The sequence below is a fragment of the Anarrhichthys ocellatus genome, unplaced genomic scaffold (assembly GCF_004355925.1).
Source record: "Anarrhichthys ocellatus isolate YVR2014 unplaced genomic scaffold, GSC_Weel_1.0 scaffold39, whole genome shotgun sequence".
Taxonomy (NCBI): domain Eukaryota; kingdom Metazoa; phylum Chordata; class Actinopteri; order Perciformes; family Anarhichadidae; genus Anarrhichthys; species Anarrhichthys ocellatus.
Window position 1 is genome coordinate 890340 of NW_022280069.1, and position 17090 is coordinate 907429.

At 42.7% G+C, this 17090-nt stretch overlaps 1 protein-coding gene across 2 annotated transcripts in view; it reads right to left on the bottom strand.

Moving 5' to 3' along the window:
* The window catches only part of rbm8a (RNA binding motif protein 8A), a 21059-nt gene extending 5174 nt beyond the window's left edge, over window positions 1-15885 (bottom strand). Inside the window, exons 1-6 of one of the 2 annotated variants that reach the window (XR_004213451.1) lie at window positions 15749-15885; window positions 15088-15147; window positions 14901-14978; window positions 14244-14380; window positions 12193-12329; window positions 10848-11856 (exon numbers count right to left, since the gene is read on the bottom strand). Coding sequence is in view for 1 of the 2 variants with exons in the window: in XM_031867388.1 (XP_031723248.1) it covers window positions 11808-11856; window positions 12193-12329; window positions 14244-14380; window positions 14901-14978; window positions 15088-15147; window positions 15749-15815 (528 nt within the window). In the remaining variant the exon portion in view is untranslated. Of the gene's footprint in view, window positions 1-9424; window positions 11857-12192; window positions 12330-14243; window positions 14381-14900; window positions 14979-15087; window positions 15148-15748 lie in introns of those variants that run through there. The other variant, XM_031867388.1, reaches the window with a different exon arrangement.
* Between the last annotated feature and the right edge of the window lie 1205 nt (window positions 15886-17090).

The window sequence follows — 17090 nt, forward strand, 5'->3', positions numbered from 1 at the left end:
ACACACACACACACACACACGGTGGAGGACAGAAAGACTACGCTTTAGCCTACAACGTGCAAAAGGCACTGGCTATGCCTTTTACAGAACATGCCTATTCAGCTACAGCGTGTCTCCGTGAATGAGGATAACGAGGTCCCGTGTTTATAGTGGGTGATACACCACTTCATGTTCGGCTCACTGGGGTTACGTTCATGGTGTGAAGCATCAGCTTCGCTTTACAAAGAAAGGAGCTGAGGAGTACACCACACCTGAAAAGGTACTTAAACATGACCCCGAGCCAGACAATTATTTCATCATACAGCACAGCTTGTGGTGAGAAACTTTACCCAACGAGGCCGACTGAGTTGCTCCGTTTACCTTTAATGGTCCGGACGTGATGTACGACCACGGCTATAAATGTGTCATACCTATTTCGGTTCAATCACAAACTAAATTGTTCCTGTGATCTCAACGAATGTAACACACCCTCTCAGCCGCACATGAGTAATGAGATAAAGGGCACAAAGTAAGCAAACAGGGGAGGGCAGTGTGGCGGCTGCAGCAGGAGTGATAAGTCTGGACCCGGCGCTCCGCCTCCGGTCTGGATTGATGGTGAGATGGAAAGTAAAACCTTTGGAAGAACAATCAGTACTGACGGCTAGAGCTAGACCAATGTGTGGACAGTTATTAGCTTATTGCAGATATATTGCCAAATAACTAACTAGAAATTGCCGTATGGATGAGGCAAAGTAGGCTAGCTCAGAAACAGTGTCTCATTTGTTAGCTAGAGAGCACTGACAAGTTGACTTTCCAACGACAGAAACGTCCTGCTTAGTGTGTATCTTTGTCACAATTCATTGAAAAACAAATCCAAGGGATCTATATCAGGTTTATTTGTTAAGCCTATGTTATTTGCTCCCGATAGAATAAGTACTATGTGCCGGTATCACATTTTTAAACTCTCAAACATCAACGTCAATGAGGGGAATTGGGAGAGACACAAATCTCCACGTGATTGATGCACATTAGTCTCGATCAGTCTAATGTTATCAGAGTTGGCAGCCTAAGTGCTCTAAATGTCTGCGATAGGCGTAGCGTTTAAAAACCACAGACATGCATAAAAACATGTGGGAGTGAACGCAGCCAATGCTTCCTCGGTAATTCCACTTTGCTCCGTGAGTCAAAGTTCCGACAGCCGGGGCTCGGTCCGCTGTGAACAATCACAATAAATACCTCGCTGCTTAAGAAAACCAGAAGAGGAAGAAAAACAAAGGTGTGGTGAGATGGCTGTCCTTCAGCTGTCTTTATCTGCGGAGTGCAGTAATCTGGTTACTGACTGAGCCTACAGCGACTCCTTACATAACAGTGAGAGCTACAGCTGGACGGGAGGCTGAAGGAATGGAAGGGGAACCGAACCCTTCGCCCGGTTCTTCCTAAGTTCCTCTCAGCTGAAATGAGCGGCACAAAGGCAACTGTGTGCATGCACTCAGCAAAACAGAATCTCTGCTATAGTATTGTACCAGTCCCTCCTGACATGTAATGCAATTGGGTGAAAAAAGAAAGAATCAATACAGCCTTGGACAGCACAACAGAGAGAATCGCAATGCAAAAGCCTTGCTTAGTATGGCGTAATGTAATCCTATAGGATTGGGCAATGCATTCTTTACTGACAATGTTGTAGTTGTGCTGATAAACAAACAAACAGATTTCATGGCATTGAAAAATTGCTCTGCCCGTGGAGAAAAAGCCGGAGATATCTCGGCCAATTTTGTCATTTTCTGCAACATCGGTTGTCTTCAAGGGCAACTGTGTGCATCGTGTAGAACAGTGTGACGTAGGCACATTCACTTCCAAGGCCTTGCATAATGCTGAAGCATATGATGAGCATTGCATTGTAAATACCCCCACTAGCTTATACGAGGCAACTGCACACAGAGAGAGAGAGGGGTTACGGCTCTTCCTCCTTTCTCAATGTCAAAATACATTATGTTATTAAGCAGCTTTAACTAATATGTTAATCATAGAGGAGGAAAAGCAAAGAACCCTAAATGTAAAGATTACGTCAGCTCCCTGCTCTGTTTGCAAACTGCTGCCTCACTAATTCGCCGAGCCGAGCAGATGTGCTCGGCCGGTCCTGAGGGAGGGGGCCGACGTTTTCAGCTGCTATTGGCTTACATCTCGGAAATCAATGCAATAAATGCGAGTGTGACCATTTCCCTGGACAAAAGGAAATATACTCGTAAGCTGGTCATTGGAGAAAAATCAATACAACCCACAGAGGCAAAACAGAACATCCGTTGACATGTGAATTATAATAACTAGTGGGCCGTTTCAAGTCCATTAGCAAAAAAAAAAAAGCTTCTTCATGTGAATCCAAGAAAGCTTTTGCCTTTCGTGGAGCAAAGAAGCCAATGCAGCAAGGACTAGTTATCTTCTTTCCAAATAAGGACATTAATTATCTTTCACCACTTGCCTCATCATACACTGTAAGAAGTGTCGAGCTAACCGAGAACCTGCAAACAAGTGGGAATTCAAAAAAAGTAGGAAAAGCTCAGCGTCCCTACAAGGAAACAAAAACCGGTTTCGGTAGATTCCTTCAGCAGATATGTTGTTATCACTATAATAGATTCAAAAATTTGCATTGGGAGACATGTAGCATGCACATTCCAGCCCCGATGAAGGCTTCGCCACCAGCTGTGGGCATTTGTGTGTGTAAAGCGTAAGACAACACCCGTATGAATGCACACACAGCTGATGTCAGAGATTCCACACCATGCCTGCCCTCTGAGGCCATGCCACTCGAGCTGGTCCAGTCCAAAAAGCTGTCCAGTCATCACACAAAAATTTGCCAAGTCTAACTTCCCTGTCGAGGCCTCCCGGTCTCGCTCGCTAGCTCAGAAAACATCCAAACCTGATCCAAGTGAACTCAGCAACCAGCCTCTTTTCTCTCTCCGAGAGAGCTCGAGGCAAAGTAAGGTGAGGTAAACAAGCTCTACTTACAGATGGTGAATTTGACCGTGGTTTCATTGTTTGGAGTGTATACAGCCCAAATACGTTGACCTCAGGTTGCAGCAGCTTTCGACTTTGTGACTGAGCCACTGCAACTGAATACAATGCATCTGATCTAAACATGCAACACAAGGAGTCAGAAGAAAACAGATTCATAGTGGTTCGGCTATATTATTACTGTTGTTCATTCCTAGGCTACCAATCAGATACCAGTGCATTAAAAACAAAAAAATAAAGTTACACTGGTCATAATTCCCTCTCTTACGTCTATTGATGTGAAAACATCTCGTTCAAACAACTGTATTCATTTCAAGTTTCTTGCCAAAACAAAAATTTGACAAGATTACATTTTAACAAATCATTACAACATACTCTATTTTACTGAATGGAGCTTGAACTTCAGCAACGTAACTCGGTGGAATCGCCGTTTACGGCAGTTAGCTCCGTCGTTTAGCCGAGCAGTCCTGTGCTGCTAACAGATAACTGTAACTAGTGCTCCACATGTCGATTTCAATGCAAGTTTGTTGTTCAGAATGTAGCGTTATCAGGGGGCACAAATATAGGGCGCACAACGGTGTTTAGTTTGCATATGTTCAGTACCGATCGAGCAGGATGTATGGATCGGGTAGCAAAGTGACACGTGTTGTTCCTGAGTGGCGTAAAGAGCTGATCATCAATATGATAACGTGATATGTTATCGATGCATAAGCCCGCGCACTCACCGATACTCGATCTGGCCTTTTAGGCCGTATCAGACGCATTTTGAATACTGGTATTTATTTACAATTTTACATCTTTATTGTCCGTAAGGACACGGCCCCTTTGTGCCCATTAGACACTAGACTGCTAGCCCCGAGTTTCTATGCATCTAAATCAGAGACATGTCAACTGTGTAAGCACAACAGAACCATCACATACAGAGCAACCTCCTGTTTGAGATGGTCTAAAAATAATCTGCTCATAATCAGTTTAAACATAGAAACACTGCACTGTGCAGAGTTCACAAACCACCAACATTAGACTGCTGTCGGATTTAAAGCGCCTAATGCCTCCACTAAAGGTGATCATATATCGGTGGCATCATGTGCTTTCTCAAAGCATGACAGCAGAGAGGACAGCAAATAGAGTTAGGGCGGACTCCCGTTTACAGTACAGACAGGACGTGCTCGTGAGGTTCCAGATGATGTAAACAACTCTGTCGCTTATCAGGTGACACAGTGTAAATTTGGATCAGGAAATGGGACATGACTTCAGACAAACCCTAGTTAGTGGAAGACGTTAGAGTGCTTCAAAGAGGTTCAGCCCAGTGTGGACTTATGTTCAGTGGACAGCCAGCTGAAATGGGCAGCAGTATCAGCTTCTGAGCACAAGTGTTTATCAAAGTGTCTGAGAGCTGATGTCAGGGTGTAGCAGAGGGTTCACTTAGTTCTCCAAAGTCCGCTGCAATGCTGCACAGCATGCCAAAGTCTCGGAGGACAGACTCTAATTTTAATGGAGAAAACAAACCTGTTCGGAATTCAATTCATGGACAAAACTTTATCAAACTGTCAGAGGTCTACTTCCCCATATGGATAGAGTAGAAGCAACTTTGTGGTTAACAAATAAACACACGGAACAGGAAGTGTCTCATTGGAGAGCAGCTTGTGATTTATGGTCAATAGTCAGGATTAAGATAGATTTAATATTACAATATCACAATATGTACTCTCTTTATAATTTCCACAAAGACATCTCAGTTTACACAATTTAAAAACTAAATGACTGACAACATTTAAAGGTTTTCTCCAAATCTGTCTTGTATTCAGTCTTTTAAATAAAAAACAGCCTACACGAGTTGTAGTTCTTGAAAAACGCCACGAGTAGTGGTCGGACTGGAGTTTAACGTGGTAGTGTAATTTTGAATATGCAGAGCAAATATCGTGACAGTCATTGTGATTAGAATTTGTTCCATATCCTGCTGTAAGCCCCAGCTTTATTTCCCCTTCCTTTCTGTCCGTCTGTTGTGACGGTTTATTAGGAAGTCTATTAAAGCCGGCCTCAGACGTTGCTGGTCTGTGCCCGGGGCACGTCACTGCAGTCAGGCCCAGTAACCACCACTCAAGGAGCACTAATTAACAGCCGCATGAGGGAGGCTGCTGTGGAGAGGGCTATAGGGGACTATGAGTGGCATTCCCACATTCCACACAGAGACAACATTACACACAGTGTCGGTGCGGCCGACACATGAAACAGCAGAAAATGTAGCGAGAGCATTTGATCGTCTAAATGAGTGAGGGAAGTGGAAGCTAATCTGCTATCAATGCATTCCTGTTGTAGAGGTGTGGACAAAAAGAAAACTCAGAACAAGATAAGTTCAGCGTGACTGCTGCAAAGAGCGTCCTGTGTAGAGGGCTGCTCTGCCTCTGAAGGTAGACGGATAAACTGCGGCGCTCAGTGAACATTATGTGTTGGTTTCAGCATTCGAGAAGGCTGCCAAGCTAACACTCCAGACTCCGTGGGTGAGAAGTCCTCGTTCAGCCCCGGCGGCCTCTTTATCGATTTCTAGCCTTTGTGAAGAAACACAAGCCTCTGCATCCATCCGAGCGCTGCCCACCTACTTATTAACAAAGGGTGAGGGAATTCAACCTTGAAATAACAAGTACGTAATGTGACTCTGCAGTGATAACTAAGATGACTAAACTAATCAAGATGTGTTAATAGTGCTGATACTAAAAGGACTCCCACTAGGGCCGTGCATATCAGAATGTATAGCGTCGCCTTGAAGCCAGGTACTCAAGTTAAAACCATCTATACATGATTAATTAATGGTGAAGGGAAAACAACTGCAGGTTCTACAACCAAAAGTCTTCAGTTTAGATTTGGAAAACTTTTCTCCAAGGACAAGCATCCGTATCTTATCCTTAACCTACGAATTCAAACATGTAGCGATGCAATTTATCAACCTGAGACGCCAGATGGTTCGTTCCACAGAACCATCTGAGAAGGAGTCATTGGAAACAGTTTGGGAAAGGGCAGGCACTTTCAAAAAAATATACACTTCGCAGGGGATTGGATGAACCATCTGTCAATCAAACTCTTGAAGAGCCAGTCGGGAGGAGAGCAAAAAATAAAAAACATCTTTGAAATTGAGAAAAAAGTTGTTTTCTGCTCTTATTTCAATGAAGTAATACTTTCCAGTTCTGATATAACTGACGCTATCGCAGCATCTGTGCCAACCTCTTCAGGACCCGCCATTGTTGTCGTAACACACCTATACCCCGTCCACAGCTGCCAGTGGCTCCTCTCAGAGCGCTCATTGGTCCGTAAGATGGATTTGCCTGTGATATCTATTGCTTACCTTGCACAGCTGCTGTGCAAGGTAAGCAATAGATATCACAAACACACAACAAAAGAAATGAATCCTGGTAGTTTGTCGATGTTGGGCAGGCCAGCTTTATACAACAGAAAGACACAAAGGATCTATCGTGGAGAAATGACCTCTCACAATGTTCTTAGGTATATTCATAAATCAAACTATACACGGGCAACAAATGTCTCCGGGTTGTCAATGATGCCGAAATATCCTTTTTGCTTAGTGTACAAACAATGAGCTTATTATTACCAATTAACATTTAGAAGCCAGATTTGCATATTAACCCTCGAGGAGTATGAGACATTTCCGAGGCACTAACCTAAGAACCTTGGGCTGTGCTGCTTTAGAATGAACTTAAAATGTATTCCACTCCTGCAAAAATATAATAAGGCGCCTGTAAGAGAGCCAGTAGCGTGGACAAAAAGCCTTAATATTAAGACACAAAATGGAGCCACGGCTCGCATCTCCATACTGATTCAAATGTTCACGATCTCCCCCTGCTAAGTCAGCCTGAATGTGAAGCCAACCAAACCCAGCTCGGTCTTAAGCCAGTGGCTAAACAGGCACCAGCCTCTGCAGGCGGGCAGCACTAATGCTCATGTGAATCCCCACGTGCTGCAGGCCGGGCCCAGTACGCAGCAGGGCCACCTCACGTCACGCCCCGCGTGATGTCATCGTGGGTGACAGGCACCTCATCAGGGCCGTGTGTGGGATTACTCCCGCTGTCCTGGATCAACAGGGCGAGCAGGCGGGCGGGCGGGGATGATTGCTTCCAGTCTGCACAGGAAGCTACAAATCTCACAATTCACCTGCTATGAGCCTAATGCTCTGAAACAAACATTACCCAGTAAACAAGTGTTGACATACTTTGTGGCAATGGCTGGTGACTTCATCAGCAGACACTTAAAAAGCCAATCTAACCTTCCTGTGGAGCCTCGGTTGGTTTTCAAATCAGTTGTTTTCTAAAGCCCCCCTACTTCATTAACTTTATAACAAACCTGGGTCATATTAAGTAGGCTTCAATTCATTTGTCAGCTATAAGAGAGGTTTTGCAGACAGCACATTGACACACAAATTAAATAAATAAAGCAACTTGTCACAAACTGACAGATAGGCAGCAGCAGTCACAAGCAGGGATGTGACACACACAACAGACAATGAAAAATACTGCGTGCTGGCATGCAACGTGAAATGCTAAACCGTTTGCAGCCCCGTTTGCTATGGTATGTCATTCACGTTAAAACTGTAAGCCCTTTTTAAAATGAAATATTGATGTATTCAAACAGCTGTATGTGTGTGCCTAAATTTCCCACCGGACAGATAAAATAGTGAGGTTTTGTCAGGTGGCGAGTCTAATCATCAACATCAGCCTGCACTGCATGTAGAGGAGGAAGAGATGAAGAGGGAGTAGAGAGTAACTGATACAGCGAGCTCTTGTTACCACAGCATCTCTTGTGGGAGTGCTGTCTCACGCTATTTGTGATTATGGCTGCTCAGCTGGTACCATAAGGCCACATCTTTCCTCGTATAACCGCTCCACCCTATACGGTCACTTCTACGATGATAACGACTGAATGATCCAGCCTACATGTAATCCCGAAGCATTCAGTGTGGGCGTACTATCCACGACATGTTGATCAAAGTGGAGCAGCTGCAGGCACCACAGGTAGAGGCCTTCAGTTCTGGGTCTCTCCACCCTGACAGAAGCAGCCCTGGGCCCGGGCTGGCTGCTGTGTCACAAGACTGGCAGGCAACCAGCCATGGGTTGGGCTCCAAAGAGTTTTATGAGTTGCTGTCTGCACACAGAGGCCTCTAGGAGACAAGCCACCTATTGATCCCTGTGGCACGGTGGGGACGGAGGCAGTTTTCCCTTTCGTATCACTGTTCCTCCTATCAACCGTTCTTCATCTTGTCAATAATGTAAGCATTTCAGTGTCCTAAAAGAAGGATCGGGGCTGAGATTTGTTGCCTGCTCTAGGCTGAGAGCGTGCACCGCTGCAAAACTCAGTGGAACATGTTCACTTGACACAAACGTCATGCGTTTGTCCCACTAACCTGAAGAAGCACTCGTCTACTTACTTATTAATCTGACTGTGCTTGAGAGATCCCATGGGAATACCCCCATGGCCGAATGGGCCCGGCTCTGAAAACAGACACTGGATCTCTGGCGCACGCCCACCCCACACACACACACACACACACACACACACACACACAGTGAGCAGCTGTTTGGGGGAGCCCGGCGAGAGACTAATTTAAATTTTCATGCCCTCTGCGCTGCTGAAGCAGCACAGTCCCCCTGTGAAACACTATATACACACACACACACACACACACACACACACACACACAGCCGTCCAGCACATTAACAGTTAACAAGATCCATGACGATATTACGGATACGAGAGAGAGTTAAGATAGTAACACAAAACCTGACAGAGAGAAGCACTACTCCAGAGGAAACATGTTTACCAAGTTTAACCTACTTTCTAGTTTGTGTATAACCTCACTGCTCTACAATCCTGTAACTCTGCTATGAGTCACATCAGAACGGTGTGTCGATAACCATATCGACTACATATTAATATGCCCATTAACAGAAAACATTTGACCATTCTCACCACTCATCTCATCTGTGTCATTTTCAGGCTACTGTGAAATGCTGACTGCAGCTTATTTGAACAGTGTTGGAGATCTCTGTGTGATAAGCTGCAAAGTGCAAGCCACATATTTCCATTTGGATCGACAAGATGTTTTTTTTTTTTTTGTTTTTTTTAAGACAACTAAAGTGCAACAAAGGGCTTTTAAAGACGCTGCCTTGTTATGTGTCGCTGGCTGCAGGTTGTGAATAGATTTATCTACTGGCTGGTTTTGTGCACTGACCGATAAAGCCATTCAAGCATTCACAAAACAGTTCCCGTCTTCTCCATCGCGTTACTTACAAAGCAGATAAATGGTGGTTTTGCTGTGTTTACCACTATTAATTTTCCTTTTACGCCCTGTCAGTTTGGAATGGGAATTGCAACAGGAAGGATACTGAACCCTACTTAAAATACGTGCCCGAGGTGCTCTCTGTCATCAATATGTTCCTTGAAGTGCTGAGAACTTGCATAATGAAGGCAGACAGAGCCACCTTCACCTCATCTTCTAGCCACAGTGCATGGTGGACCTGTACAACTACACAATAATGCATGCAACACATGGGCTGATTATCTGCATATTTACTAGCATTGAGTTGGGAGTTCACTCCAGCTTTTCATCACTGCTACTGATCAACAGTCTTCTTTGCAACTGACAGGCAGTTTGTTTGTGTGTGTGTGTGTGTGCCATAAGAAAGGAATGAGTTCACGTGGGAGGATTGGATGCATTTCGTCTTCCCTACAACATAACACCTAGCTCCTTTAAATCAACCTTTTATGTGGAGTTTCCTACTCAGGTTATGGCTTTTTTTAGCAACATAAACAGTCCCTGTGAGGAACTTGTACCCATGTCCTACTTTTCTTGTTGACCGCCTGTCCAAACAAAAGAGCCCACACACAGACAGACCTGAATAATTCAGGGGAAAGTGTAACCCTAACCCTCTCACATCGCGAGGATGTGGGAAAATACACTATAACCTAAGTCCTAGTTTCTTTTAAAAAAAAACAAAAAAAAAAAAACGAGCACGGAGCACTGAACCGAATGAACCAGCAGTTAGTCACACATATCTGGTAGCAGCGTTTTGAGAATGATCTCGCGCTAGCCACTTATCGTTAGCTTCATGACACGAGTCTTTTTTGGGTTACACGTTAGGAATTGCCCGTTAGTGAAAAAGGACTTTACTCCACAACCCCCCCCGCCACCCCAAATTAATAAGTAAATGTCACGTTACGCATGCACCTTAGCTCGGATAATCTGAATCGTGACTGTGAGCTATTAGAAAGCTAGCTATGACAATTTAAGTGAATTATTCATGCAAAAACGTAAACTGATAAAAAGCGTGAATACAGAACTGATCTCCCATTCAGCACAACTTTAAAAAAAAAAAAAATGTTGAACGTGCACGCAGCTATAAACGTAAGTTGACAGCTTAAAAAGAAAAGCTAACGTGTTCAGCGACCACTTCTGCTCGCCAACCTGCTCAGTGTACAGATATAATAGATGCATATCAATGCTTCCGTCCTAAAATGATGAATCAGAGCCTGCCATTACGGCTACGACTGATCTTTGACAGAAAATATCAAACAATACACATGCTTACATAAACGCATTTGAGGCGTTCAAACGCATGGGGTTCGTGCACGGTTTACACTCAAGCTATTAACTTTAATTTCACGTATTAGTCGGTTACATCAAACTGCCGTACGTGTGCATGAATTCTCATTGCAAAGGAGTGTTTATTTATTTATTTCTCCGTAGACTGAACCGTAACATTTAGCTATAGCAAGTGGCTACTACAAGCCTGGCTAATCAGCAGCTAACAGTAGCTAACGCTAGTAGCCAGAGTATCTCTTTACAAGCTTACCTTCAACGGCCTCGCAGAGGATTTTGTCATCGTCCCATTTAGTTTCCCGGCAAGTACCAACTTGTGAATACCGTACACGTTTCCAGGACAAACAATTCCTAACTTTTTAGCATCTTCATTAGGGGAACAACGCGTAAAAATCCCAAACAGGACCAACACCACCGACAAAGTAATTTCTACACCACTTACAACAACAACGTCAACCGAGGAATTTGAACCCGCCCCCTCCAAGAAGATCCATCCAATCAGAGAGAAGAGTCGATTTCATTGACATTCTTAAGAACCAATGGGCATCCCCGAGGTCTTTGACTGATGTTCCCCCAATAGAGTAAACACCAAATGAGAGGGACAGAGTGCAAAGCATTCGCTTGCCAATTGGCTGCAGAAAAAAATAACGGGCAAGTGGGTTTTGTCCAAGTAGCCTATGAGTGTGGCACTCACAGCCCAGAGTGACAGGTGCTTTGGAGTTGATTAAATAGCTGGGGCGGCACCATTGCATGGGTGAGGTCATCTAGGATGACGTGAACTCTACGTCATCAGCACAGCTAAATAAAAACACAACAGTGCACACAAGTACCTTTTAAAAAGTTTAATTTCCCCCCAAAGTATTATAAAACAAAGCAAAATGTACGCACCATTGAGAAAACAAACAACATTTTTAAGGGAATCATAACCATGTTGGTGTTGAAAGTAAATCACTGGATGGATATCCTTCTGTTGCATTTTAAAGCAGCATAAGCAATTTACAATAAACTGAAAATGCTGCTGTTAGGCCGATTGATTCTTGTTATTCAAGCTTTCAAAAACACTTTATCCCAATATTTTAAAAATCGCACAACTAGATGGCAAACAAGTCCAAAATATTGTACAAAAACATGTTTCTTATGAGAAGATGAGAGGATTATGAACTGCCTGACAAAAGTGACAGACACCCCGTCAAGCCAATGACAACTGCTGTACTCAACGCCGCCTCCTGTCCGGGCTTCTGCTGCGTCTCCGTCCGCCAGTCCTGTGAAAAAACACACAGCGCTGTTATTGAATAATTATATTAAGTGGTGTGTTCTACCATAAAAAAATATTACATAAATAAATAATTTAGATCACACATCCCTTATTTAGACAGCTTAGAAAGCTACATTTTCAACTTTGCAACCACCATGAGCTGGGCAATATACTCTAACTTGTTAAAATTAGCAGTATATTTAAAAAAAAAAAAATGCAGAGTTAAGAAGTGCAACATGTAAAATGTTGACAGCACTCCCTTTACTGGGAAGTTACTGTTTCCGTAGCGCCACACCCACACCCACACCCACACCCACACCCACACACACCCCCCCCCCCTCACCTCCTCTTGTTCTTGGGGGGCCCTCTGACAAATCCCCAGTCAACACTGATAGGCTGACCCATCATGTCCTGAGCATTGAGCCCCTCCATGGCAGCCTGGGCCTCTTTGTAGGTCTCGTACTCCACCAATGCATATCCCTGGGAACAGTCATCAGGACAGCATGGGAGTTATTGGACATTCATGGCATCACTGCTTGGGAATTTGGAAGCATTTTACAATTAAAATGTACAACACAGGACAAAACAGGTCTCCTGATCACTCAGTCTTACACTCTTCGGGCTGATTATCAGAATGGCCTTGCAGAAACAAAAGCTCAGCTACCAACTAGACATGTTCCGTCTCTAAAGCATTTAAATATTCAAACAGCCTGTGATGGACATTCTCTGTACTCACTGAAATGGGATGTTTCGGGGGCAAATATACGTTCTTATTTCATATTTAAAACAATGCTGCCACCTTGTGGCGTGGAGGAAAGTTGAAGAGTGCTGTGCTGAACAGCAATAAAACAACTGGGTAAATATGTCGACTTCTGATCACTTCAATTTGGTCTTTCTTGACACATCGGTATAATTTCCAGATTTACCATGTGCTAAAATCAGACTTCTCGTTATATAAAATACGACAAATGGAATTTGTTTACAAACCGCCACTATCAAGAAGCAGTGACAACATGGTTTATTTATATAGATAAACAAATATCTGCTTTACAAAGTAGGAGTCTGGTTTTCTAAACACAACAAATGAAGACATATAAAAACAAAACATTTATGAATGTAAAGAAATTCCATAATCTAATAGGATATAAACTGCTTGAATTCCCCTCCATTTGAAAAAAAATTAATATCTTAGTAACAATTGGTGTGATTCAGGAAATCTAGAGCAGTTACATTCTCTGAGTCAACATGACATTTGGAGCTTTTGTCACAGCCAGTTTAGACTTTGTTTTAAAATCTGTCTTCGGCCATCTGATCACTAGTGGACAGCGCTGAATACAAGTGTAAACGACAACAGAGAAGCATTGTGATCCCATCACTCAAACCACCATTTGACCTCGTATCTTTTGTAGTGTAAATGCTAATGCCCCCCAAACGAGCACACAAGAGGAAAACACGCCATCAAAGCCGCAACTCTACTTTTCCTCATCTCCAGTTGGTTTCTCAAATCTTGTACGCCGCTTTGACCACAAAATATTTTTAAAAATCCACACAGAAATATTAGGAGTGCGTGAAGCATTTCAGTTTGTCTGGAACACACTAAGGAGTAGACCCCCTGTCTTGTTCTTCAGTCTAGGAAAGTGATTTTGCTGCATTAAAAACAACAACGCATTTAGTAGAGATGGACCGATTTTCTTGGACAATTCTAATTTAGATTTTTTAGGATTCAGATTTTCTTTTTAAGAACTGTAATTGGCAGCATAAACAAACTTTTGTGTAACTTTTCTTTAATGGAAAACTCAATTGTATGTTGATGCATAGAGAAGAATCAGGGGAAATATTATTCATACTGTGTATGTAGACCCATTATAGAGCATCAACTATGTTTTATCTATTATTATGTATATATTTATACAAAACTATTTATGAATCAGTATTTACAAGAATGTAAAAGGTTTGTGTATTATTAACTCCTGCAGCGAGCGCATCCTCCTCCCTGTGCACAGCGCAAGAGGAGAAGACGGGACCCATCGCAAACAGTTGCAGGGCACTCTTGAGAAAAAAATGTATTAAAGCTAGCCACCAAAATGTAATCAAACCATCTTAAAATATATTAACTATCGGGTTGGCCATCATATTTTTATTCTATTTTAATGAAGCTCATTTAAGAACTGCACACAGGTTACCATCTAAGTGAACCGTCCATCAGATTGTTTGAAAAACAAGTTGATGTGTTCTATAAATAGCCGATTATATTGTACTAGTAAAAGATAACATTAGTGACCTATTAAAGCAAGCAAGCGGCCTACAGGTTGTGTCAATAAATAGTACAAAATTAACAGTAACTGGTGTACACCAACTCAATGTGAACACATCTTGCTTGGAAATCTGTCTCACCTTGAGGAAACCCGTTCTGCGGTCAAGGTTGAGATGCAGGTTCTTGATTTCTCCAAACTCTGAAAACTTGTCATGGATGTCTTCCTCTGTGGCCTCTTCATGTACACCGGTCACAAACAGGATCCAGCCCTCCACAGCTGCACCAAAACAAAGACAAGAAGAGGTGTCAGGGGTCAAACAATAAACCAAGCAGCACTTTTAACAAGGTAAACTAATGACACGTAGAGGTGTGATCACTAAAACTCTCATTCCATGCAAAAGGTACAAATAAATACAGCTAGCTCTAACCAATATAAAGCCGACTGAGCTTCGGCTTGTGCCTCTTATGTGTCGACATTAAATTACAATCGCAGAGCTGCACTTTATCCCCAAAAGCTATTTTGAGAACAATCAAAAAAAAGAAGTCTAGCTGGATGTTCATTTTCACACATTTAATACATTGAGATAAAGAAGTTTTAAAAAACACAATAACGGGTGCCAACACAGATTTCAAAAATAAGTTGTGCGATATGCTGTAGTAGGTTCACGTATAAACAATAGAGAAGGTAGCAACTCGGTAATCGCAGATGCACTTCAGGTTGACTAATGTGAAGTTTAGACTCTATTTGCATTGAATTTAAACTGAATTCGATTTCTAATACGAACTGCAACACTTACATCTCTGCGGGCCTGGCTCGTCCCCATCCTGCTCCACAGTATCATAGTCCTCTTTGATTCTGGACCTGGCTCCTTCCTCTGGAAACAGCAACACAGAGAAATATGAAGCACTGCTGACTAGCTTAACTGTATTAAGAAGCTGCAGTAGGAGATCACATGAAACAAACTAAAACAGTTGGTAACTCACCGGAGCCAAAGCCTCGTCCTTTCCTCTTCTTGGCTTTCTCCTTCAACTTGTGGATGCTCTCTAAGGAAGAACATTTGAATAAATTAAAACCAATGCACACTACCAACGTTAACGTTACATACTTACGTTTGCAAGTTTCACAACAATCACACGTTATCACTTTTACTGGACTAAACTGTGGATGGGTTTTCTGCGGTCAACGCTGGGGTAACCAAAAAGTGACACTAAAACATAGTGTTATCTTAACTACTGTATAGTATTAGTGCATCTTAACGGTACTTAGCTATTAGCTAACGTTATAGAACAGACTGAATTAGCGTGCTAACGGCGGCTAACAATACGCTACGTGTGTTATAGCTTCAAGTATGTAAACCACGCCCTTAATCAAGGGAAATACATTAAAAATAAACTTGTTTTGTAAAAGGGAGCTAACGTTAAATAGCTTGGAACAACCACGAGCTACCTATCTTACTTAGAGAGCTTTGAATGAACCACTAGTGCGTTGTTAGCTTAATATTAGCTTGTTAGCATTTCTCAGGCCTGCTACCACGCAGTAGCAGTAGTCACGGCACATTTTAATGTAGACCTTCAAATCTACACATCGTTTGAACGCCAGAGTCGTGGGGCCCTTGCTACCTGTGGCTTTACGTATAAGTATTACCATCACCATCCTCATCCATAGGAAAGTCCTCTCCTCCCGCTTCATGAAGATCCAATACGTCCGCCATGATGCCAGTATGTGCCGTTTGAGTACGCGGCTGATCGACGCAACGTACGTACGAGAGCAGGTTGGCGGATGTTGCCGGGTTACTTCTTCTTCTCTCAGTTTTATTAGCGCTTGGCAAACAACTCATATACACATTACCGCCACCAACTGGTATGGGGTGTGACCAGCCTTGGATGAAGTGAATTTTATTTTTTACAAACTTGGACATTAACTTACTTTAGTTTTTTAATAATATGACTTCATCATCCAATAAGACATAAAGTATACAGATATACATCTTGTGACGATCCCTCCACTCCATTAGGTGACCCTGGTTCTTCTTTGTCTTGCAGGATCTGGGTTGTCAGCCTCATGAGCATGAGCCACACCTGTCTAGAAATATGCAAAGAACACTCACACACATACACACACTCTCTCACTCACTCACACACACACTCACACACACACACACACACACACACACACACACTCACACACACACACACACACACACACACACACACAGATTCCTTAATTTATAGTTCGATGCTGCTGCTACAGCGCCACTTAGTGGCCAAATGGCATGTCACTCAGACATCATATCAATGTCATCTCTGTACAAACCAAAAACTGTGAATACGAGAAAAAACGAGAAAAAATCTGCTTTTACAGTACTGCATTGAGTACCTTTATTTTAAATTAAGTACATTCTCCTTATTACTGGCCATAGCCTACTGACATACAATTACATAGTTGCACAGCAAATATTAGTGATATTAATCTTTTCTTCACAATTTTTACCTGTAACAGAATATTTTTACAGTGGTATTAGAAGCCTACTTTTACTTAAGAAAAATACCTGAATACTTCCTCCACCACTGCTAAAAGCCCATGCCAAACCACAATTTTGCTTTATTTTGGCATTGTTAGTTGATGACCAGCAGAGGGCTCTCATGCACCCACGCAGACTGAGGCTGCATGTTGTGGACACACATGAAGAGAGGACATGTCATTTGATCCCCATCTGGTGGTGAGTTGGATCATAGTGCAGTGGAGATGGACAAAAAAGTGACGCATATTAATACATGGAACGAGGGTGTGCTGCAAATGCGTTGTGAAAGACATGCATGTTGAATCAAAACAGACTCTATACAATGCCTCTGTTATGGACTGGGATGCCGATTCAAGATTTAAACATTTTTGACCCCCCTGAAATACCACATTAAGACACCAAGACCTTAGAAGAAAAGTCCATGTTTTGATTTGGTATCGAGGACTTTGGACATTTGGAGATTTG